The sequence below is a fragment of the Stylophora pistillata genome, chromosome 8 (assembly GCF_964205215.1).
Source record: "Stylophora pistillata chromosome 8, jaStyPist1.2, whole genome shotgun sequence".
Classification (NCBI taxonomy): domain Eukaryota; kingdom Metazoa; phylum Cnidaria; class Anthozoa; order Scleractinia; family Pocilloporidae; genus Stylophora; species Stylophora pistillata.
The window spans coordinates 3174429-3198189 of NC_142526.1; the positions used below are offsets into that span (position 1 = coordinate 3174429).

Genomic DNA, 23761 nt, shown 5'->3' on the forward strand with positions numbered 1-23761 from the left:
CAGAAAAAGACGCGATGAACGAAACAAAAACAATTCGGGTGATAAATGCACAATTGTTAATTAGTTACTAGTAAAAGGGCAAGTAATGGCAAATATTTGTTTAATACTAACGTATCCAAGCACAATTTACAGCTGCAGTGACACAAGTCTTTCAGTCATTGTTGCGTCTTCTCTCAATTAACTCTGTCCTCAACAATAGCGAACTTGCGTTTTTTTCGAACCTACATCTTCATATTGTGCAGTAACAGAGGAACTGCTAAGTGCAGAAGTCAAAGGTAAGGGTGAGTAAAGTGTGATTTGAACAAAAATAGCGTTGGCGATGGCTGTCTATGGAACTCACACGAACGAGGATTTTAAAATGATGGAAATGTATTCGAGTGAAAAATCGGAAATGTTCCGTTCTATAGTCAGAGCGCCGTTTACTAGGCAGCGAATTGTGAGTTACAGGTCATTTAGAAGCGACAGCAGTAGTTTGAAAAGTTCAGAATCATCAGTCGTAGTAGTGAGATCTAGATAAAAATTAAACTTAAGAACACGAAATTCAGTTTTCTAACTTTTGCGAAAAATCATCGTTTTACGTTCATTAATTGGTGGCGAGGCTAAGAAGAGAGAAAAGTATAGATACAAGACAATCGTGAGCTAAATTATAAGGAATTACTTCTATCGACTTTGTGAACTTCGATTGGGACACTAACTATGAAATATGTATTAGTGCTTTATACATCAACGCTTTCCTATATATAAGAAGCAATTTAGTTGAAAGTTAGAATAGGAAAACATACACATGGTAAACCATAGATATTAGCCATGCTTTGATAACTCTTTCCTCTCTTGAATTTCCAGAAATAATGCTCAAGATGAAATGTTCGCTGCTGTATGCAACAGTTTTGATCTGCTCTGCTTTGCTATTTTATTGCGTGATCAACAAATCAGAAAGTGGAGCTTACAGTGTCTTCCTGCAGATGTGCTCGCCAACGGAGGAGAATACCTTTCTTGAGAACAAAGAGTCTATTTCGAAAGCAGGTGAAGTTAGATGGAATTTTATAGATGAAAGCGCTGTGCAGCGCACATGCTCTTTTAGTATGTGATTTAGTTAACTGAAACGCTTTGGCTATGTTTTCCTAGTGGAAAAAGAGATATTTTTTTCACTCGTTGCATACGTAAAGCATTGCGGAAAAGTAGTTGCTGTGGTGACTCCATATTCAAATATGTCATTCGAACACGACGGTGTAAATAAGGAGTTTACAGTGAAGTTCGGCTTGCATGTCAGAGCAAGAGGGTCATTATGTCAATTTCTGAAGGAAAAAAGTTAAGATAATGTCCTATCTCCACCAATGAATATAAAAAATCGACCAAAAAAAAAAAAAAAAAAAAAAAGAAACGCTTAGAGCACAGATGTAATTTTTGTTAAATGCTGAAGCATCGAAATTGTACCGAGAGAAATCGAGTTTCGTCAAAAAGGCAAAATAAAATCGTCATGAATAGCCCACTAATTCATCCCCAGTGCTTCCCGCTGACAATTTTCCGGTAATCATTTATACTCCGGCCGGGGGTGGAGAGAGGCATTTTGAACCCTAACCTCTGAATCCCAATGCGTCCACTACTCCATTTCAGACTTACAGTATTTATAACTAATTCTTCAAAGAAAGAAGGTGCATTTCGAGAACAGTCCTGGAATAAATAGAGATCTTCGTATTTATCACTGGCACGGAAAAAAGAGAACAATTTGAATCCCCACGAAGAATAGAACCTCAGACGTTGTGATTTTCTCCCTCTTAGATACAAGTGACCTCGAATATGACTCTGGTCATCATTTGTATGAAAGTGAGAGTTCTTTAGGACCGGGTGGATTTTGGATGTAATTTCGCCGCTGAAGGGTGGTCAAAAACGTCTTTGCGACGAAGGCTTTGATTATAACTCCATGGATATATGAATAAGACCCAGTTGTTCTACTTTCCATGTCGGAAGGAAAGACATGGGCCTGGTACAAAGTAGGAAAAGAATGTGTGAACAATCGAAAAGCATAATTAATCTGGTTTGATTTCAGAGGTGCCTAGCACGCTCAGTTCTTCTGCAGAGGGTCTTTTCAAACTGTACGACGGAGTGGAGACGTTTGTGATGTTTATCGGATATCCTCGCAGCAGTCACAGCCTTGTAGCGGCCATCTTAGACGCGCATCCAGAAATCATCATCGCTAATGAATACCACGTGCTTCGAACTTGGCAAGAAAAATTCCACTCGTCAACAGAGGTTGAGAAAAACTTTAAGAAGTATCAACTCTTTTATGAGCTTCATGAGTTTTCAGTAAAGGACGCTACATTTGGACGCCGTGCTAATAGCTCCCTTTTGAATGTCAGATACAGCTACCAAGTGCCCGGCCTATGGCAAGGAAGATATTTTAAAAGAATCAAGGTGAGTGCGTCATAGAAGCTCTTTCATCTATTTTCTAAAATATAGTCCACGTTAAAGTGTACCTGTTCATTTGTGGATCCCGCAAGTCAAAATGTAGTCAATAACACAAAAACTGAAATGTAACCTTCGAGCCACAGATGTGTATCACTAAGTGAAACGACAGACTTACTTTTATGAAAATTCTTTTTTATAATTAGTGTAGTTGCTCAGGTAATTATAGAGATGTGCGCACTCTGATTGGTCGAGGATTGCGTCATGTCTCATTATAATCGCCTCGGACAAAGTGATTAAAGCAAGAGGACTAAATTTCAAGAAGGCTGCCCCATGTTTTGTCAATGTTTCCGAGGGAGCGATACATGCGAAAGAATAAATTGCGAAGAGCCCAACAGATGCTACTGAGTTTGGCGGAAAACTTTTCAAAAGAAAATATGAGGTTTTTGGCTGAATAAATAAAATAGGCGCGAGGCGTGAGTAGTCCAGTGCGCTGGACTCTCGGTCAGATGGCCCGGGTTCAAGTCCTGGCTGGGGCTTGACGTTGTGTCCTTAAGCAAGACGCTTCACTCACATTGCTCCGTCTCCTGCACCTATCAATGAGTTAATTTCGGCAGGGGACATTAAAGAACCCACATCACGAGAATTACTGTGATGTTGTCTGGCCTGTTTACTGGGAATGGGGGGAGTGGGCATCTGCAGAATTTCTCCTTTATTAATTCTAAACTGCCGCCGGCAGTCTGGAAAAGTCCCCCGCACAGTGTTGTAGAGCGCATTAGAGCATTTACATGGAAATGCGCTATAGAAATCGATCTCTAATATTATTATTATCATTATTATTACTATTATTATTATTATAACTAAAGCTGTGAAAACTGTTTGCTTATCTTGAAACCGAGTAATTAACGTAATAAGAGAAAAATATGCTCTAATGCTTTTTCACAAAGTACAGAATTTAACACGGAATTCGAAAGTACGTGAGTACTTGTACTAAAAAAATATTCGCCTCAGGTTTAGTGAGGTTTGATAAATAATTTCCCCGACTTCGTTTCGGGGATTATTAAACAATATTTACTTCTCCCACGGCGAATAATCGTTGATTAGTTATTTCAATCCTATTGAATAGGTAATTGGCGACAAGAAGGGCGGTGGCACTGCAAATGCATTGAAGACTAAAAATCATTGGAGCACCCTTTATGAAATTCACGAAGCTCTTCAAATACCGATAAAATTCATCCACGTCATCAGAAACCCCTTTGACAACATAGCAACCATCATGCTCCGCGCTACAGAGTCGCGTGACGTTGTAAAAGAAGATGGAGTAACAGTAAGTTACAGAAATATGAAGATTCATGCACATCCTTATAAATTACTTATAAAATAGAACTTCCATGTTTGGCGTCTTTTTGCTTATATTACATATTAGATTGTATATGTTATATCAATAAAGGAAAAATGGGTTGAAATCAAACAAAAGGAATTATTATTTTAACAACGAAAATCATATGAGCTTACGCTTTGTACGCATCTTAACATTATCCTTTGCGCAACAATTAATGCAGATAGATAAAGAAAACATTGCAGCATCGTCTAAGCACAAAAGCAAATAAATCTCTGCCAAAAACATTTTTTTTTACTGGGGCTGCCCATAGTTCACGAAGGCATTTTCTCTTCTGATAAAGGTTTGGAAAGGGAATTTTGAAGGAGCGGAATCCTCTTCCCTACTCTGTAAACGCGTAAAACAACAAAAATATATCTTTATTTTTACTCTCCATTACGAAGACAACATTACCGTTTCTTCTTCGTCTCTTATATATAACAGGTAAATATGACGAGCGAACTCGACTTAGCTATTAGGCAGTATTTCAGCTTGGTGGCCGCTAACCAACACATTAGGGAACGTTACGGGAATGCTGTCATTGACATTCAAGGACACAATACAGTGTTGAAGCCCAGAGAAACGTTGCAGAGATTGTGCGACCATTTAGGAGTCACTTGTTCTGAAGATTACTTTGAAAAATGTAGCAGTATCCTGTATGGAGTTCCCTCGGTGACAAGAGACAAAGTAATATGGACCGAGGAGCAAAAGGAGCGTGTCACCAAACAAATGAAGAAGTTCGCTTTTTTGAAGGAATATTCATTTGATGAATATCCCAACTAACGTTTGCCACTGTCCATGAAAGGACGATGATCGTAAAAGACAAAGATAATGATAATCAAAAATAGACCGTTGCAAGACGAGGATAATTATGTTCAGAAATGAAGTAAGCTGACTCAGAAGAGTTTGAGGGAGTGGAAAAACAGCGTGCCTGTGATAGGTTTACTTTAAACTTATACGAAGCACAGAGAAAAAAAAATGATGAATAAAAACGAAAATTAGAGAAGCATGTTTACCTTTCTGGTAGCAAAACTGTTCATAACCGCCGCAAATGAAATGACAATAAGTTATTGATGGCGACATCCGGCGAAAGAGTTGAAATTGGCAGCTTGACAATAATAAGAAATAAATTCATAGCAATCTGAATATGAACATTTTTATTTTACATATGATGCTGCAATTTTAACAAACTTATTGAAATGTTTGTCATGCATATCGTTTCTATACCTTCCATATTTATCTCGGATCCAAAGCTAAATAGAAAGACTTCAAAGGTTCAAATCATTAATCATTTATGCGAACTAGCTTTCTTTTAATGAAGAGGTGTTAAAACTGAAGGAACGAGTTGATATCTTTACTAACTTGCCATGGGGCAAACGAAATAACAAAGTACAAAAAGAAAGGAATGTTATAGACACAGAGATTTAAAAGTGAGGCAATGGCGACCCAGGCTAAGGTAAGTGACATCTCTGTTTCGCAGGAGGACGATAATTGAATTTATCATTATGTACAAACCTTCTTTGTCGAGAAAAGGTATATGATAATGACATATTGTATGCCAACAAAAAGTTTGGGAAAAGAATAGATTAAAAAACAAAACATGATTCTGAAAATTCTCCTTCCAATTCTGAAAACAATGAAATTCATCTCTAACTACAGATGAAAGAAAAGTACGGTCACTCAATACTATGGTGACAATATTATAACCGACCTACTAATGACTCCTTTAGAGCCTCTCTCTAAGTCATCCTTGTTAATGCGAGGTGAACATCACAAATTCAAAGAAAGGAGCTATGTAGTAGCAATGTGGTTATCAGATATATAACGACACTTGTAAAGCCTGCCTTAACGTCTTCCGGTCCTAGATAATGGTTGGAAGAGCCTCATCTGTGAACCAATCGATGGCAAAGATGTTAGCCTACAAGCGAGGATCGATATGTTTTGTTCTCCTGCAGCTGCCAGCATGTATATATCTGTATGAATAGTCTGTAATTAACACTTTAAACCCACGCTTAATTCTCAACCGGCAGCACTGTTTACTGCCAGTTGAACGTAAATCACCTTGGACTGCACGTCAGGAAGTGACAATTAAGACAGAAGACAATTCCCATTTCTACGTTTGTGGATACTACGAATATTAGTAGTTCTTGGTCTCATCAGTGCGGGTTAATTCAGGTATATCTTTGAATTCTGGACCTGAAGCAAAGCCAGACTCGTCAGAGAAAACTGAGGTACAAGACTCTGGAGGTATTAGGCCGTCTGAAGCACTAAGAAATCTTTTCCGATAGTGAGTTTCGCTTGTTTGACTGTTAATTGCTAGGGAAGCACTAAATTCCGCAAACAAATGTTTATAAACTATATGCAAATTCGAAGTTGTTCAAATAACATTGGTATAATTGCAGAGGACATCTTTCCTTAAGCGAACAGATACTCAAACGGGTTTTCGTCATGGCCGTGCGATTTCTGCCGTTTGCTCTTTTGGTAGCGCTATTTCCTACACGTTTAGAAAGCACTGACGACGATACCTTTTACACCTACTTGTCATGCGCAAATGATTGCCACTGTTCTCGAGACAGAGTGTCCGGAAAGGTTTTGGCCGAATGCAACTTCGCCGGGAAAAATCTGAGTGAGAGTAATCTTGTTCTACCACCAGATGTGAATACTTTGTGAGTAGATCTCCATTGTGGTTTAGCATAAAGCGTTTTTAAAGTTATTTCGAAGCGGTTGTACTTTCTATCCTTATTTAGGCTCGTGTTTATTGCCATTACCAAGAAAAGATCATTTTTTTGGCGTCGCTTGAAATTGCAAGAGATCAAATAAACCTATTCATTAGCATCTGCATTGAAGTACCTCTCATTGACACTGTTAAAAAAGAAGAAGGGTCTTGAAATTAGTTAACAACCTTACCGAGAATTAACTGCAAAGCCAGTCGGTCATTCATTGAAATACAGCTGCTTTTCAGGGAGAAATTATGATCTCAATAATGAATTATTCGAACACGGTGTGGTGATGTTTAAAGATGATTTGAAGTCATTGGGGTTATTTCGAATTCACTGCAAATTGCACAATTTCACCCAATTTCGTTTGTGTCACTGAGTATTGTACGACACTGATGGTGAGGGCACTATGAAATCTCTATTTTTTTTTTTCGTGTGGTAGAAACAGTCCTGCTTACTTTCGAAAACTCTCTCATAAGGCGACGCACTTATTGTTATTGATATCTCTGGTAATAGTAATCAAATAATTTTCAAAAGCCACAAAAGTTATTGTTTGCTAGCGGTGAGCGGAAGATGGAAGGAAACGTTTATTAAACACGAAGATTATGACAGTGCAACACAGGAACAAATCAGTAGACCTCGCGAGATAGGAGATCTAAAAAAACCTTTTCTTTATGTTGTTGTTATTTTTTTCCTGTCACTGGTGTCATGTGGAGAGAACAACAGAAAAATTATAAGAGTGAAAAGTTCGTGCTCATTTCCGGAAGGTGAACAGGAAGAATTATCTAAATTTTCATCGACCGGTTATAAGAGATACAAAACAGGAAAGATTTGGTCAAAACGTTTCATTTTTTAGAATGTGATTTTCACGTGTGAAAAAAGTAAAATCAGATTTCAAAATCAGCAATTCTCTCGTGTTAATAATTTAAATAAATTACCAGTTCTTATGCTGAATTAATTTTTTTTCTGACAAACAATTTTTGGCTTTGTTTACGTAACTGTACCGCAGTTTTTTTTCCCTTGAGATTAATAAAAAAATGAATCTTTTGAAAAGAAAATGAAGGTAAGCTGGTAAAAACAAATTGATCCGAACTAAAGCGCCTTTTACGATCTCTGAAAGAGGAAAAAAGTACCAATTACTTGTCTTAGGAAAAATTGTGATAACCCTAAAGTCATAAAAAGTGACCCATTTACATAAAGCCCCTAAAAATTTCCCTCAAATGTATGTCCTTTCAATCTCTTATCTCCTTTATTTGCAGAGACCTGTCTGACAACGATTTGTCTCAAGTGCCAGTTTTTGTCATCCATAAATATCTTAATATCACAAACTTGTAAGTACAGATCCATGATATGCAGTTTGAATTTTACTATACACCGAATGCAAATATGGCGTCCAATTTGAATTGCCATTGTTCTGGATTGACAAGCCTCGTCTTCACGTGGAAATACAAAAAGGATTATTACATGTGTGAGAGGCTAGTCAGTCCAGAACAATGGCAACTCAAATTGGACGCCATGTTTGCATTCGGTTTATTATACTTTACATTTAATGAGAAAAGGCAAAATCCTTTGAATAGAACACGTACGATAAAAAGGTATATTAAATAAATTAACCGCGCACCGTATTAAATTTGGCGGCCACTTCAAACGCTCTCCCAGAAAATTTACACTCCAAGACTTATCATTACATGTCATACCAAGGACTCTAGTGTCAAAACCGGAGGAAAGCCAGGGAAATAGCAATTGACTGCGTTAAAAATGGGACAAATTGAAAATGCCTATAAAAGAAAAATTAAGTTTGATAGCCAGAAACGTTATGGTCCTAAAAGTTCGTGTTGGAACTTTTCATTATAAGTTAAGGCCACTCGCCTCACCAACATGTGTTTTTTTACTGAGTTATGTATGTGGATACTGTATACTTTACCTCCATCCGTGGAAACGCTGAGTAAATTATCTTTTCTATTCATGGCAAGTTGTGACTTGCTGTAAAATTAAGCTTGATTTTCAATGTCAGTTTTATGGTTCTCTACTACGAACACGGAATTGTAAAATCGTTGCTTGGCGCTGGGTTCTATTCCATCTTGACAAGTGAATCAGTACAGTTGACTCCAAGTAATTCAAAACAAGAAAAATGATCATAGGTTATAGTTCTCTGAGGCTGGAAGGAAAGAACCGGAATGGCTCAAAGTGAGGCCGAGAGAAGAATAGAGTCTTCCTTAGATGGTCATTACGAAAAAACAGCGTATAAAGGAGAAAAAGATTTTAAAATGTTTGGTGAAACATCAACACCACTAACAGAACAACAGAGTAAACATAAATCTATCGAAATGATTGCACGGTGTAAAAAATTAACTTCGAACTGATAATTGGATTATCTTGCTATCAAGAGTAAAAATGCAATGAAACAATGTGACGCAAGGCCAGAGGAACTCGAGTTTGGTCTCGGTTACTTAAAGGAGCACTCTTACGAAACCACCCTATAATTTGAAAACCCGAAAAATTCAGTTATTACATTATAATATGAATTTTTAGCAATTAATAAAGCCTTTTCAATAATAATTTTAGTTGAAAGTCAATTCTAGGGCGAGAAATTACGATTTGAAAACCGTTCCGCTAGTAATTTTCGTAATCACGGCCAACTTATCTTCGGTCAGCGGTCACTCCCATTGTGACGTAGATTACTCAAAACACTGTTGGCGTCATTTTATATTTATACGGAAACCTCGTGAAATTTAGTGAAATAGTCTTAAAGGTAAAAGGTAAAATCTGTTTACGAGCCTAGTGGCCCATCAGGCCGGTGCTTAACTCCGGTTTCTGTATCATGAAGCCACTAGGAGTATTTCTACTCCCCCCTGGATGGGATGCCAGTCCATCGCAGGGTTATCCCCAGCATTAAATTTCCAGTACCCACTTAAACACCTGGGTAGAGAGAGGCACTGTGAGAGTAAAGTGTCTTGTCTAAGAACACAATGTCCCGGCCGGGGCTCGAACCCGGACCACTCGATCCGGAGTCGAGTGCACCAAAAACCTCGTGAAATTTAGTGAAATAGTCTTAGTCTTAGTGTTATTAAGCAATAGATACGATCAAAATACTGTTTTTGAAAATTAGCCACGAGTACGGCGCGTCAAATGAGTAATCTACGTCACGCTCCAAAATCGCGCCAGTCTTCTTGAGCCTGGCAAGTGAATACGAAAATTAATGACGGAACGGTTTTCAAATCGTAATTTCTCGCCCTAGAATTGACTTTCAACTAAAATTATTATTGAAAAGGCTTTATTAATCGCTAAAAACTCATATTATAATAAAATAACTGAATTTTTTTTCTGGTTTTCAAATTATAGGGCGGTTTAGTAAGAGTACTCCTCTAAGGTTTGGGTTCAGAGAAGTAATTTTACTTTGTTCCAGCGCATAAGGTCTAGGTTAATCATGATGTGTTCATCACCAGGGCTTTAGACGGAAACAAGATACACAATCTAACTCAAGAAGGTCCGCTGGCTGATTTCTCCTTCCTGGAATCTTTGTAAGTGCGTGCGTCCCGATTTTATAGATTAGTTTGGTTTGGAGCATTAAGTTGCTACCAAACCGATCACGAAAAGACCCTTTGAAAAAGAATCTCATCGTTACTTTTGTTTCAAGTTGCTCTTACCTTGAATTAAATAACCGCGAAGTGAATGAATAAACAGATGAGTAATAACTTTATTTACTTGTCAACGTGATCTAGCATTTAGCTGCTAATTAGGAACACCTAAATTCCCAATAATAACATTAATGTATTGTTTTTCAGCTCTCTTCAACGAAACTTAATCGGGGAGGTTAACAGCAAATTCTTTGCTGAACTCAATCGCCTGAAATATTTGTAAGTATCAAGAGGTGCTGTGACTGGCATCGCTTGTGAATTTGCACAAACGCTTCTAAAACGTAAACTTCAGACGAATATTGATTGTTTTTTTCCATAATTGATACTCAAGTCAGCAAATTTTGTTCATTGATATATTCACCATGTTCATAAACAGCATGTTTGGGTTTGAACTGGAGTTAATGGGGGAGCACTTGTTTCCAAGACAAACCAGTTAAGTAGAACTGAAATAGTTACTTTCGCTAAAAGTTATAATGCAAGCATCGAGTGGACACGAAACCTCGCCATGTAACAGTTCCAAGGTATACAAAAATACTGGAAATACTAGTATGAACAATTTATTAGTAGGCGGTTCGATTTAGGTCGCATTCCTGAGTTCAATCTCCGTTCTTCCCGTCGGGGAAGGAACGTCAGGTTTAGAACTAAGGCCCGCTCATCAAACAGTGCTTGCTAACGCACAAGTTTGTCAGTGAGGAAACAAACCTTATTTTCCTCATAACTTTCTTCCCCAGAAATCTAAGTCTAAATAATATCAGGAGTTGGTCTGGTAACCAGTCAAAGAGTACCCACGATCTTGAATACCTGGATATCACTGGAACAATCGACTGGGTCCCGGATGAAAATATTCTGGCTCTTCCCAAGCTAAAAGAACTCAGGGGGGTGACTTGGTGTAAATTTTGCCCAAACTGCACCGTCGTCAACCCAAGAAACCTCGTCAAGGAGACACAACGAAAGCAAAAGGCTGAAGAATGCCTACGAGAATTCGATGAAATGGAGTTTCTTGAATTTGGGAAGGAGGATCCTAAGAGATTTGTAAGACACCGATTTTTGCCCGAATGCATGTGCGTGAAGCAGTCGGAATGCGAATTCCGCCACGTTGTCATGCCCTACTTTAAAAAACGAAGAACGCTTCCGCAACACTTGTTTTATTTGGAGTACATCCTCAGCCCCTTTACAATCCTTTTCAATTGTGTCGTTATAATTGTTATTCTCTCGTCTCGCAACTTACGACATACGGCGTCCTTTATTCTCATATGCCATGCGGGAGTTATTGACCTGCTAATTGGGATTTATGCAATATGGGTGGCCCATGTAAACATCTCGAACATTGACAGTGTTCTAGAAGAGGTCATGTGGGCAGGAAAAGAACTGCAGCCTTCCACTGGTCCAATCTTTATCTCAGGACAATTGATTTCTGTGTCCATCTCACTGCTTCTCACATTCGAGAGGTATCTTGCTGTTGTTTACTGTGTCAACCCCTCAAAGCGTATGACAGCTAAAGGTGCACACATCTCATTGCTATTTGCTTGGGTTATTGCCATCACTTTTGCTGTTTTACCCATATTTGGTGCTGGGGGTCTTCACTACAACATCAAGCGAGCCTGCACTCCTTTGAGTTATGATGAACAGTTCCAGTCAGGATCCTCACTGATTCTTCTCTCTTCTCTCGTATGCATTGTTCTGCTTTACTTGGCGAACCTTCCCTTATATTTCAAAGTTTTTAGGTTTGTGAAAAGGAGTAGCAGCCAGGTTGGGGTGAAGCGAGAGATATCTCTTGCAAAAAAAATCGCTTTTTTGGTTTTCACAAACTTTATATTCTTTGCTATTCCCATCATTCTCATCCTCGTTTTCTCAATCTTTGCCAAGCTAGAGAGCAATCCTTTTGAATTTAATGGTGACTCTTTCAAAAGCACCATTTTCAAAATTTCCATTGGTCAATGGCTTCCTGTGACTTGTCTGAATATTAACTCCCTGTTGGCTCCATTTCTTTATGCATTTCGACATGTTAATTTTAAGCGGGAAGTAAGGCGAAGAATCCACCGTCTGTCCCGCAAGGTCCTCCCATCTCTGACTCCAGCATTGAATTTTAACTCTGTTGGAGATTCAGTGTCTAACGATGCTCCAAAAACGAAGCATATGTCAAAGACCGATGAAATGGAGGCTCCGCAAAATAGCGCTCGGAAGAAAAATATCCTGACTGCCAACGCTGAGTTTGAATTCCAAGAGACAGTAAAACAAGTTACTAAGCCTTCGTAACGTAAGCTGTTGTAATGTACAGAAGGAAAAACAATGCCATTTTAACTCACGGTGACTCATCAAAAAAACACTTACGCAAATGTCACACATATGAACTGATACCCATAAGTACTTCCACAGATAATCAATTAATCACGAAGGTAAATACGAAGTCTAGCGCTGTTCTTAAGGCCGCAAATCTTAAATAGACATCTCATTTCATTAGCTCTCAGAATCGAATTAAATTTCGTTTACCAGTAAAATAAATGCGCAGTAGTGATATGTTAACAAGCACTTTGTACATAAGGGTATCTAATACTCCATTTCACTTGAGGTTTTTAGCGCTTAATAAATGGTACAGAGTCATTACTTTGATCATAGTTTATACCATCTTGTTGAAGATAGTGAAATGATTTTGTCAAACTTCCTTTGGACTAACTGTACCTTTGAGTGGACTTGAGTTTAGTAAACGTGTTTCTGGTAAGCTGAGTATAACAAACTTTTCCAAAAGTTATTCTTAAAATGCAACTGGGCAGAGTACCTTTTAGCTTATGCGTACTTTTAGATCGAAGAGTTCATCTAAAATTTTTTCACCTAAGTGAAATATGGGAACGTTAATCAGTGTGCTATTCGCGGAGCACTAGTCTCCGACAACCATGAAAAACAAGTGTCAATTTTTTCATAAATACATTATTCACCAACTGCGTGTAAGTACTGCAATCTGTACATACACCACCTGATATACTTGTAGGAAACAATTTATTAAAATCTGTGACATTTAAATCAAAAGATATTCATTTAAACGCTAAGCAACATCATGTACCCATTTGAGAGCATTCATTCCTACTTATTTTAAAGAGTTTAATTCTAAAAATTTACTGTTGACTGCAATCAAGTTAACTGCCATTCTGAAAAACATACCTGGCTTTTAAAGGTGCTAATATGATTAAATAGGAAGCGATTCACCGTTTTTTTTCAATCCACAATCGGATGCTATTGTTATCGGTTAACATTTTCAAGTCAAAGAGCCTTCCCAGTGATGAAGTGAACGAAATAACAGTGCAAGATAGGACGTCCCTTATATCTTCATTAAGGGCATAAGTTTATCGCCGGCTGAAGCGTTCATGATGCTTTGTTGAGTGCAGTTCAAGGCAATACGTTCTCAATTTGACTAACAGTACCAGGCTGACAAGAAATTCGTATTTCTCAATGAGGCAGACCAACAATTTCAATTGGAATAACGTGTTTACAAAACAAAGGGTGATTATCTGGGTCAAATTGGTTGCTGTCTACAGGCAACCAGTGTAACTTTCTGCTTGTTCATGGCCTCTCAGAAATGGTTCATTCTCCAATAGGTCTGCATTGTCATTTTCTAGCCCATTTGAAGGTTCATCCTGTGAACAAAGCACATGGTTTTATGCGCTGGTTGAGGTCTTACAGGATAGTTAAAGCTATGACGAGTTACTCTACGATTCTCTTAGTCTGGTCACTGGTTGTGAAAACCGCATGCTTTTATTTTGTAGCTTAATGTCAGTCATGGGAATAATTAGACTGACGTGCTTGATCACTGCAAAAAGTCTAAGCTCAAAAGCAAACTGCAAGAGCTAACGGTAGAATCAGAGTCAGAATTTGGAATGTGACAAACATCGATTTCATTACTGTGCAACTATCTTACCTGTTGAGATGCATCAGGCTTGGGCATCAATGGAGGAATAATTAATAGCTCGTTATACAAAGCTGTGCCAAGCATCAGGAAAAGAAATCCATCAACTGCGGGAAAAAAAAAAGATTTCCAAATTATACCAAATTGTTCAAATTAAGAACATCACAAAGAAGTGTCCTGAAAAACAAATTGGGCAGCTTTACCACTGAACTAGATGATCAAGTTTTCCAATACACCCTCTCTCTAACGGTTAATAAAAGTCTGGTTGCTGCTGTTATTACAGACTGTAAACTTGGCACTTGTTCCTTAATGGTTGGATTAAAACAGTTTGTGGGTTAAATCAGATTTGTGGGACATTTAGTATCGATCGGTTTGGACTCAAAAGATTTCTCTGTCGGTGCAGAACGTGCAGATTGCGCGTAAAAAAAATCTCCGAACGGAACATAATGAGCTAACTACGGTTCGTGAAATTCATCTTACTATTCGGTTATCAGGGCTTGTGGTGTAGGTGGTTTGTTAATTCGTGAGGATGATGCACAAATGATATTGAACCACATAAAGAAACTGGGAAGTTTTAGCAGTTTTGCCCTGATGTATCTCGTTAGCTTGTGTGGCAAGAACCTTTACCTTGAAAGATGCTATACTTTGTATCCCATGTTTCACCAAAACCCTGGGAAGACAATATATATAGGTAAAGTTATTTAACCCAAAAGAACGATGAAGACACCGTGTTCATACATAGTGCGAGCTACAGAAAAAAGGAAAGCATCAACCGCATGATCGCTCAGGGAAGTGCAGACCGACAACCAACTCAGGCAGGAGCAACAGTAGGTTAGGAAAGATTGAGTTGATTTACCCCTGTCCAGCACTGACCAACTGGTGTATATTGAACTAAACCACCACAATTAATCCTGAGACAAACTCGGAAAAACTGCGGCGTGCAGCGAGGAAAAATTCAAGAACCTTCCAACAGACTGCATCCAAGTAATCATACACGAAAGATGTTTTCTGAAAGAGTAATCTGATGACGAGGACGAATCCAGAGTCCACCATTTTCGTATAACGTTGGCATAAAAAAGACAGTAGTACAAGACCTCAATCGAATAATCCACTTAAGAAGCAATGTTTTCGTTTCAGAGATGTGAACTGTCTCTATGCAAATCCACTATCAATGAAATTAGGACATAACACACAATGGAATCGTGATGAAAAGGAATACCTCATGAATGACATAGTGTATAAAAAGCTCGACAGCCCACACTACTATTGTCCTGCAGGCGTCTATCAATGTTCTGTGGACCGCTGAAAAGGAAATAATAATAATAATAATAATAATAATAATAATAGTAATAACCATTTATATTTAAGTAGTATTAGATATTATTATAGTTAACAGTCCTGTCATGCAGATAGGTTACGAATTTTCGCCCTATCTTGCTTAGCTCACTAGCATCCAAACGTGTATACTGCATAATAATAAAATAATAATCATCATCATCACACTAAAATAATAATAGTAATAATGATAACTTTATTTAAAATAACCAAAAATATTTACAAAAGTTTGACAAAAACCCTAAAAAATCGAAAAACACATTAAAATGTCCATCAGAAGCTAAGAAAAACACACCTCGTCTACGTTTACTTCTCGAGCTTTTCAATAATAATAAAGATGATAATAATAATGATAATAAAAATGATGATAGTGAGAACAATGATAACAGTAATTTTAAGTCTCTTGACAAAGGAAATGCAAAGTCTTCAAAAGTTAAACGCAAAAGAATAAATACATCTTATTAACCAAGCGCGAGGGCCGTACTAGAGGAATATCGGCCCGAGGTCTTGACAGTACGGACCGAGCGCCGATATTCTTCCAGTACGGTCCCGAGCAAGCTTGGTTAATGAGAGATTTATTATACGACTGATGTTCAAAGGGACACAAGTGCGGTATCATTCGGGACCATTCGGGACCATTCAGGACAGTGCCCGGTCCAATACTGAGAGAATATTGACCGGCAATAGAGCATTTTGATTGGTTGATTTTAGTTATTGGCCCTCTGACTGCCCGAGTCGTGTAATAAGAAAGATTTACTATGAAAATGATAAAAAAAAAAATAATAATAATAGTAATAATATTTAACGAAGGAGCCCAACTCGCCACACTGGTTTTCAGTGGGGCCCTCATATTTCATTGGCTGGATCGATTTAGGTTTCTTAAAGTCACATGACCAGCGTGAGTTGGAACGTTCTGAGTGTATGTGCAATAGTTTGAATATGTTGTTAATTATGTTGTAATCTCACGAGCATTCACTTAAAGAAACGAGGGTAGTGAAGCAAATGAATAAAATTGACGTTGAAGTAACGGAGTGGGAATTGTTCAATTTTTTTCTTGTAGTCTTGTAAATTGAATAAAAGGGAGTTGTGAAAATTGTTTAAGATCCTTTATAAAACTTAATGAAGTACACAAGTCAATCGCAACAGATTAAAATCCAAAGTAACGTCAGCCGGAGATTAGTAGGCTTGATGTATGAAAATGCCTTATGATTGTAGTAGGTTTCATGAAACACCATTCTTACCTGTTAGAGATTTCGTGAGGGTCAATCCAAAGAAATTATAAAATGCAATAGAAAGAGTATACAACACTAGAAACAAGCAACGAAATAGGTCAGTTGGTAAATATTTAATCATAAACTAGCTAAGAAATAAAAAAAAATATATAAAACAAAATGATCGAACTTTGCGAAAGCAGAGCTAAAACAGGCAAACCGTCTAAGCGCGGAAAATCGGGAGTAACTAAGTCGTGACTATTTGCTTTATGTGACTCGTTGAACGGGTGGGAAATTAAGGTTTTCTACACTCTGTTATAAATAAAAACCCTATTCTTATTTTGAAATTTAATTGATAATAACGAAGCCGAAGGACACAAGAAGTTTTTCTCACCTACAAGTGTCAAAAGAGTCGTATCATTTTTTATCATCAGCAGAGCATCAAGGCTGTTTTCATAGCTGTGGTGATTCTGCTTTCCCGGAACAAAGTATAGCACAGGAAGCACTATCTGTAAAATGAATAAACGAAAATCTTTAAATAACCAATATCACTTCAGTCGAGAAATCAGCAAAAAACCTTTAAGAGCTGGTACAAAGAATTTTCATCGTTTAATTTTTAAACTTTTTTTTAACCTTTTATTATTAACCTAATTAGTTAGATTCGAAAGTGTTTCTTCAGCCTTTTTTTCTTGGAATTGTTAGAAAGATGCTCGGGCTTCCCTGGGAAGCAGAGCTCGGTTCATACTTTTAGTTGCTTCTTCAATCCCTCTTATCACACACAGTTTATTGTTAAAATACCAACTTCACTCACAGTAAGTTTAATCTGAGCAAAACATTCGCCGGGTCATACGTGTATACAAGTTGAAATAATTGATGATGATGCCATACTGCAATAAACTCGACATTTGCTTAATGAATGTTCCACTAGTGGACCCAGCATCAGCGCTACTTTGTGAGGACACCTACCTTCATACCCCGGTAATGAAAATACTTGCCTTGATTTGCAGCTTTTTATTGCGTGCACAAATTTTTTTTCATTAGCTTTCCTAACTACCGAAAAAAAAAATGGACTGCACACGGCACTTACAACAGCCATAACAGTGAATCCAAAGAAGCCTTCCATTCCAACAACCTGAACGTATTATAAGACAAAAAGCATCATTCAAAATTAGCTCGCTCCACTATGGATACACGTACATGACGGTTCGCGCTTGGAGAAAAGAACTTTGACTTGATAAGTGCTTTACTGAGTTTTTTTTTTTACTCCAAACTGTACGTTTACGTTGAATCGCCAACTGAAATCGTTTAAAATACCAAGGTAAATGAGAAAAACTTCTCCTTGTCCTAAAGGGTGTAGCAAATACCTCCTCCTAAAGGGTATATCAAATACTGAAGAAATTCGACCTACACACAGCAAGCGAGGGTACAACACCATCTTCAATTTCGTTCTTACTTCAATAAAGGAAAAGATAAAGACGATAACAACCTGTAGAGGGTGAAAGTTCTTTTTCTTAAGGAATAGTTCTTCTACAATATATTGTGTGGCACTGACGCACTGACCCATGAGAATAAGGGCAATACCTGCGCGATAAGGATAAGCAAAATAATTGGTGAGCAAAACAAATGTTATACATGATTACAACACTGCAGCCAAATGTTTCAGTGTAACATCAAAATTGAAGTATTGTGTGTCGTTATCCAATAGAACTTTCATGAGAGATTTTTCCGTTCAAACCGTGAGGAAATAGCATCTTACAGAAAGAGATGATTGTTACACCAATGTTATTGAATTAGTATCTGAAGTTACAACAGTATTTTCACAATGGAAATTCTGTAACAAGTTACCTAAACCAACTTTAGGATGAGTGGTGTCTTTATCTCTGAGAACACTTGACAGTCCAACAAGAACTAAACCAACCTGGCATGGATAAACAAAATCCCTTGAAACATATGATACACGATCCTCACAGTAGATAGCGCTATTTAAGCAATAGCGAAAATCAGGCCTGAAAAAAATCAGGTCTGTACGGGAATCGAACCACTGACCTCTGCGATACTAGTGCAGCGCTCTACAAATTGAGCTAACAAGCCAGCTGGGAGCAGGCCGTTAAGTTGATTGGTAATAAACCCGTGAAAGTGATAAATCAGATACAATGAAATATATGAAGTTCATATATTTTGAACTGCGGTATTAGATACATACGATGCACGATCCTCGCAGTAGATAGCGCTATTTAAGCAATAGCGAAAATCAGACCTGAGAAAAATCAGGCCTGTACGGGAATCGAACCACTGACCTGTGCGATACTAGTGCAGCGCTCTACCAATTGAGCTAACAAGCCAACTGGGAGCAGGCCGTTAAGTTGATTGGTAATAAACCCGTGAAAGTGATAAATCAGATACAATGAAATATATGAAGTTCATATATTTTGAACTGCGGTATTAGATACATATGATGCACGATCCTGCATAGATACATATGATGCACGATCCTCGTGCATCATATGTATCAAATACCGCAGTTCAAAATATATGAACTTCATATATTTCATTGTACCTGATTTATCACTTTCACGGGTTTATCACCAATCAACTTAACGACCTGCTCCCAGTTGGCTTGTTAGCTCAATTGGTAGAGCGCTGCACTAGTATCGCAGAGGTCAGTGGTTCGATTCCGTACAGGCCTGATTTTTTTCAGGTCTGATTTTCGCTATTGCTTAAATAGCGCTATCTACTGCGAGGATCGTGCATCATGTATCTAATACCGCAGTTCAAAATATATGAACGTCATATATTTCATTGTATCTGAAAATCCCTTGAAGCCTTCTAGCTAGCGCTAAGCAACTGGCACGCGATTAAATTTTTTGCTTCTTTACGAGCAAGATTCTTTAAAGTTTGTTTGCGCTGTTCTTCGGCCAATTATTGCATGTTTAAGTTATCATTTTCCATTAAAACAAATGTTCGCCGGAGTGGACAAACAAACGGGAAAGGATATATCAACTATACATATCTGTGTGCGTCAAGCCCTTTTAAAGGTAAAATCTAAGTGCAGACATCATACGGTTTTCACACTTCAATAGTTCACTGAAAAACTATTCTTATTTTAACCTTTTATATTCTTTTCTTCTTCTCTTTCTTTTTTCAAATCAGTTAATTCCGGATAACTCCATTCACTTACGTTGACAGTCGCCTTTGTCTAACACCCCGCGTTGGGCCCGCAATTCAGCTTGTAATGCAAGCTAATCATAGTTCCTTAAGTTTACGTAACGCTGCACGCTTCACGCTCCGAATGCATCCAATGGCTTTTGAGTTTTCATGGATTCAGGGAGGGAGGAATGGAGCTTTTTACCTTACTAGCACTTCGAAATTTGGATGCGAAACTAATATTCCTACCTTGTTGTGTCCGTGTAATTCACCTTCCTCCTTCAATCATTTACCACTAAAAACTTCTATAAATTTGAATAAATTTAAAAAAATTCCACCTACCACAGTTACAATCATTCCAATCCAGTGAATTGGCCACAACTTTCTTTTCAAAAATATTTTCTATAATTAAAAAAGAAGGAAAATATTCATATACGCAGCACACAGTATTTTCATCCCATCAGAATCATTCTTGCATATCTAAGGGTCCTTTGATAAGTACATTCAGATTGGATTAAAAAAAAAAAAAAAAAAAAAGAAAAGACCCAATGACCCAGAACTGAATAACACGGTGAAGAGTTTGACTATTCTTTCAAACCCCTACAGCCTGTCAGTTACCACTAATTAAGAAAAACATATCTTTAAGGAAAAACGTGTGTGTCTTCACAGAGTCAACTTGGTAATATACCTAGAATATTACTATTACTCGGAATATTACTATCATAATTCAAAGAGCACCTGTTGCTGTATGGAAAGCATTTAGAAATATAAAATAAAATTATAGAAACACTTACAGAAAGCAAACCAGTAAATATTATGATTGAACCTCTCAGCATTTGCCATACTGATGCTTTTACATAAAGCAGACCAATTGCTTGAGTGAAATAAAAAACAGAGAAAATAAACCTTTAGTATCATTTCTCCCTCAGTGGCTCTAGAAGGTGTCTTTAATTTCCTTAAATTTTATTTCTTTAACACTTATTATTTCGTTCAATGCCCAACGAAAAAACATTGCCATTACTGAGGTAGTGGTCATGGTATGCATGAGGTAGTTAGATCAGGCCTAGGAACTTTTGTTTTGGCAAATTCTTATTTCAAACACACCACCCAAAGGACACTTTGGTTACAATTAGACATTCCTAATGTAAATTTGCTCTAGGCATGGGGACACCTCAGAGGGATTAATGGGCATCATAACCTGAAAACATACAATAAAGGAAAAATAAAGATTAATATTAATACTTATTCTCACTTGCTAAAGTAGTTCCAAACAGGTCACATACAGCAGGAAAGGCAAAGATCCATTGAAACACTCTGAATGGGGAAAAACTCCAAATGTTAGACGAAATAATTATTCTACAGAATGGTAATTAACATCTATGTTAAACATAAATGATTTTTTTTTAAACATCTCGCTATAAATTCAGTTGAAGGCAACATCATCCTTAGTGGTAATTGGAGTCATGCTCAGGAGATCTGGGTGATGCTAATAACATTTCACAATTATGAGAATTGATCCTTTAATAACTACACAGTATAGCATATTGAGTATTCACCATGATCAACAATGTACCAACCTATTTTTTTTAACAAAACAATGTATCACACAAATGATAGTTCAGGTCTACGTCACCTCTGCCCCATGCAGAACCCACTGTCTTAATTCCCTCCCCCCTGCTCTTGAGCTTCATACAGGAAAATGCATCCAGTTCATTTGGACTCAAACTTACTCCTACCTGAAAACAACACATTGTATCATACTAATGATAGCTCAGGTCTACATCATCTCTGCCTAATTCAGAACCCACCATCTCTCCCCACCTTTCTAAAAACTTCATACTGGAAATGCATTCAGTTAATTTGGACTCAATCTAACAGAGGTACATGTATGTTCATTCCCTGAAACATTTCTTACTAAGACTGCTTAATAACTCATTATGCAAACCTTCTTTGAAGACTTTTTCTGGTTGGTGCATCTTCTTCATAAGTTCTTCTATTTATCCCATCATGCAATAATCTCTAATTGGAAAAAATTACATATCAATAGTAATTGTACATTGGAAATTTCAAACATTAATACAAATAATAGTCTAAGCCTTTATTCAAAAGCTTGAATTCTGAATCCAATACAACATTTTAATCATCATCTGTTTCCTGATATCTCAGCTGATCTAATATTAGACTCCTTTTGATTGGTTCTTTATACTTAAGGATCAACTGAAGGATGGACCTATAAATGCTAAATTATTAAATAAAGTAGATTCCATGTTGCTGCAGAATGGTGTTACTCTTCAGTAAAACTCCACAGAAGACATCAAAATGTGGTATTATATTCATAGGTGTGTTTTAATGTTTTTAAAAAGCAAACCTGTTTGTATTTCTGTCTTTCTTTCCTTCGATGAATAAACAAACCAATGAAACACGTCATCTCTCCTATTGAAATGAAAAAAAAAATTAGACTGTCTGAAATATTTTATAATGTGCATAGATTATGCACATCAGTATTACAAGTTCAAGCAATATGGCACCAAACTGCACGTGCAATGGAGGAGAAAGAGGTAAATGAATGCATGATCACATATTGTAATGTCACCCTAATTCTGGGATACTTAAGGTTGTACATATTTGCCACAATTGTGGAAGATTGATTTCAGATCTAACCTTTCCAGCAAACCACATTTAAATGCAGGTTTAACTGGAATTAAAAATAACACTCATCAAAGGTTACAGGCATCATAACTTACCGACAAACATTAGAGCAGTTTGAAACCATGGATGTTCAAATTTGTGTACTTCCTCACCATTGATATCTTTCAGTCCCTTGGCTCTGGAAAAAATGGAACAGAAAGACAGAAACAGCCATATCCCATTTAGTTTTGGAAAAAAGTTGTCCAGGCCTTCATCAAACAGGAAGTCAATACCAATTAGTTAAAATGTCAACACATGTGGCCGGGCAATATAAATATATATATATGTATCTGTGAACGATCCTTCGCAGTAAAGCACTATTTGAGCAATAGTGAAAATCAGACCTGAAAAAAATTTCAGGCCTGTACGGGATTCGAACCACTGACCTCTGCGATACTAGTGCAGCGCTCTACCAATTGAGCTAACAAGCCAACTGGGAGCAGGCCATCAAATTAATTCGACATAAACCTGTAGATGATAAATCAAACAACAACAAACATATGAAACATATGTATGAACTGCGGTTATCTGCGAAGGATCGTTCACATATACGTCTCATAACCGCAGTTCATACATATGTTTCATATGTTTGTTGTTGTTTGATTTATCATCTACGGGTTTATGTCGAATTAATTTGATGGCCTGCTCCCAGTTGGCTTGTTAGCTCAATTGGTAGAGCGCTGCACTAGTATCGCAGAGGTCAGTGGTTCGAATCCCGTACAGGCCTGAAATTTTTTTCAGGTCTGATTTTCACTATTGCTCAAATAGTGCTTTACTGCGAAGGATCGTTCACATATACGTCTCATAACCGCAGTTCATACATATGTTTCATATGTTTGTTGTTGTTTGATAAATATATATAGACCATATCATATTTCCCCGATTGCCATGCACAAACCTTTAAACTCCACATGCATTAAGATTAGTGACACTTACGAACAGTAGCTCTGTGCCTTAAGAGTGATGGTGTTTAGTGAACCTGTAATCAGCATTCCAAAAGCCAACAAAATCTGAGTACAAGTAAGAGCCGCCATTGTAGAAGTAGCTGTGTCATGCTGAGTCATCCCTGAATTAATATGTAAATAGAATCTATTGTAATGTTACGGAACATTCTAGATTCTAAACCGTACCTATAAAAGCCGAGCTTGTAACTAGATGTGGAAGTAGTTTAGTTGCTGGTATAGCCCGTTAGATATCATTAAAGATGTATGCTGCAGCCATCCTCTACCCCTCTCAACAAAATGAAACGAACACGAGTAAATAACGTGACTTAGCGCGTGACTGTAGATAACATGTGACTACCACAATGAAAGTAGTTGTCACGAACAATCTTGACTTAGCCTGTTGGG

At 37.5% G+C, this 23761-nt stretch overlaps 3 protein-coding genes across 4 annotated transcripts; 2 read left to right on the forward strand and 1 right to left on the reverse strand.

Annotated features, from left to right (window-relative positions):
- Window positions 1–41: 41 nt before the first annotated feature.
- Window positions 42–5067, forward strand: LOC111345518 (uncharacterized). Its single transcript, XM_088730440.1, has 5 exons — window positions 42–275; window positions 844–1023; window positions 2048–2412; window positions 3530–3730; window positions 4226–5067. Exons 2-5 carry the CDS (start codon window positions 849–851, stop codon window positions 4562–4564), a joined length of 1080 nt encoding a protein of 359 aa, XP_088586566.1. The 5' UTR covers window positions 42–275; window positions 844–848; the 3' UTR covers window positions 4565–5067.
- Window positions 5068–5394: 327 nt separating this feature from the next.
- Window positions 5395–12746, forward strand: LOC148724441 (uncharacterized). The gene is made up of 5 exons (XM_088730435.1): window positions 5395–6447; window positions 7758–7829; window positions 9945–10019; window positions 10284–10355; window positions 10868–12746. Exons 1-5 carry the CDS (start codon window positions 6230–6232, stop codon window positions 12390–12392), a joined length of 1962 nt encoding a protein of 653 aa, XP_088586561.1. The 5' UTR covers window positions 5395–6229; the 3' UTR covers window positions 12393–12746.
- Window positions 12747–13113: 367 nt separating this feature from the next.
- On the reverse strand, window positions 13114–23680 carry LOC148724442 (solute carrier family 35 member F6-like). Of its 2 annotated transcripts, none has more exons than XM_088730437.1 (16): window positions 23543–23680; window positions 22469–22551; window positions 22093–22157; window positions 21670–21743; window positions 20977–21038; window positions 20519–20598; window positions 20067–20126; window positions 18426–18498; window positions 18067–18161; window positions 17668–17712; window positions 16975–17089; window positions 16611–16676; window positions 15254–15336; window positions 14662–14704; window positions 14047–14141; window positions 13114–13765 (listed from the first exon to the last, which is right to left on the reverse strand). In XM_088730437.1, the coding sequence occupies exons 2-16, from the start codon at window positions 22476–22478 to the stop codon at window positions 13661–13663; spliced, it is 1071 nt and encodes a 356-aa protein (XP_088586563.1). In that variant the 5' UTR covers window positions 22479–22551; window positions 23543–23680; the 3' UTR covers window positions 13114–13660. The 2 variants fall into 2 exon arrangements, with proteins under 2 accessions (XP_088586563.1, XP_088586562.1); XM_088730436.1 differs by lacking the exon at window positions 23543–23680 and adding an exon at window positions 23349–23520.
- Window positions 23681–23761: the final 81 nt, after the last annotated feature.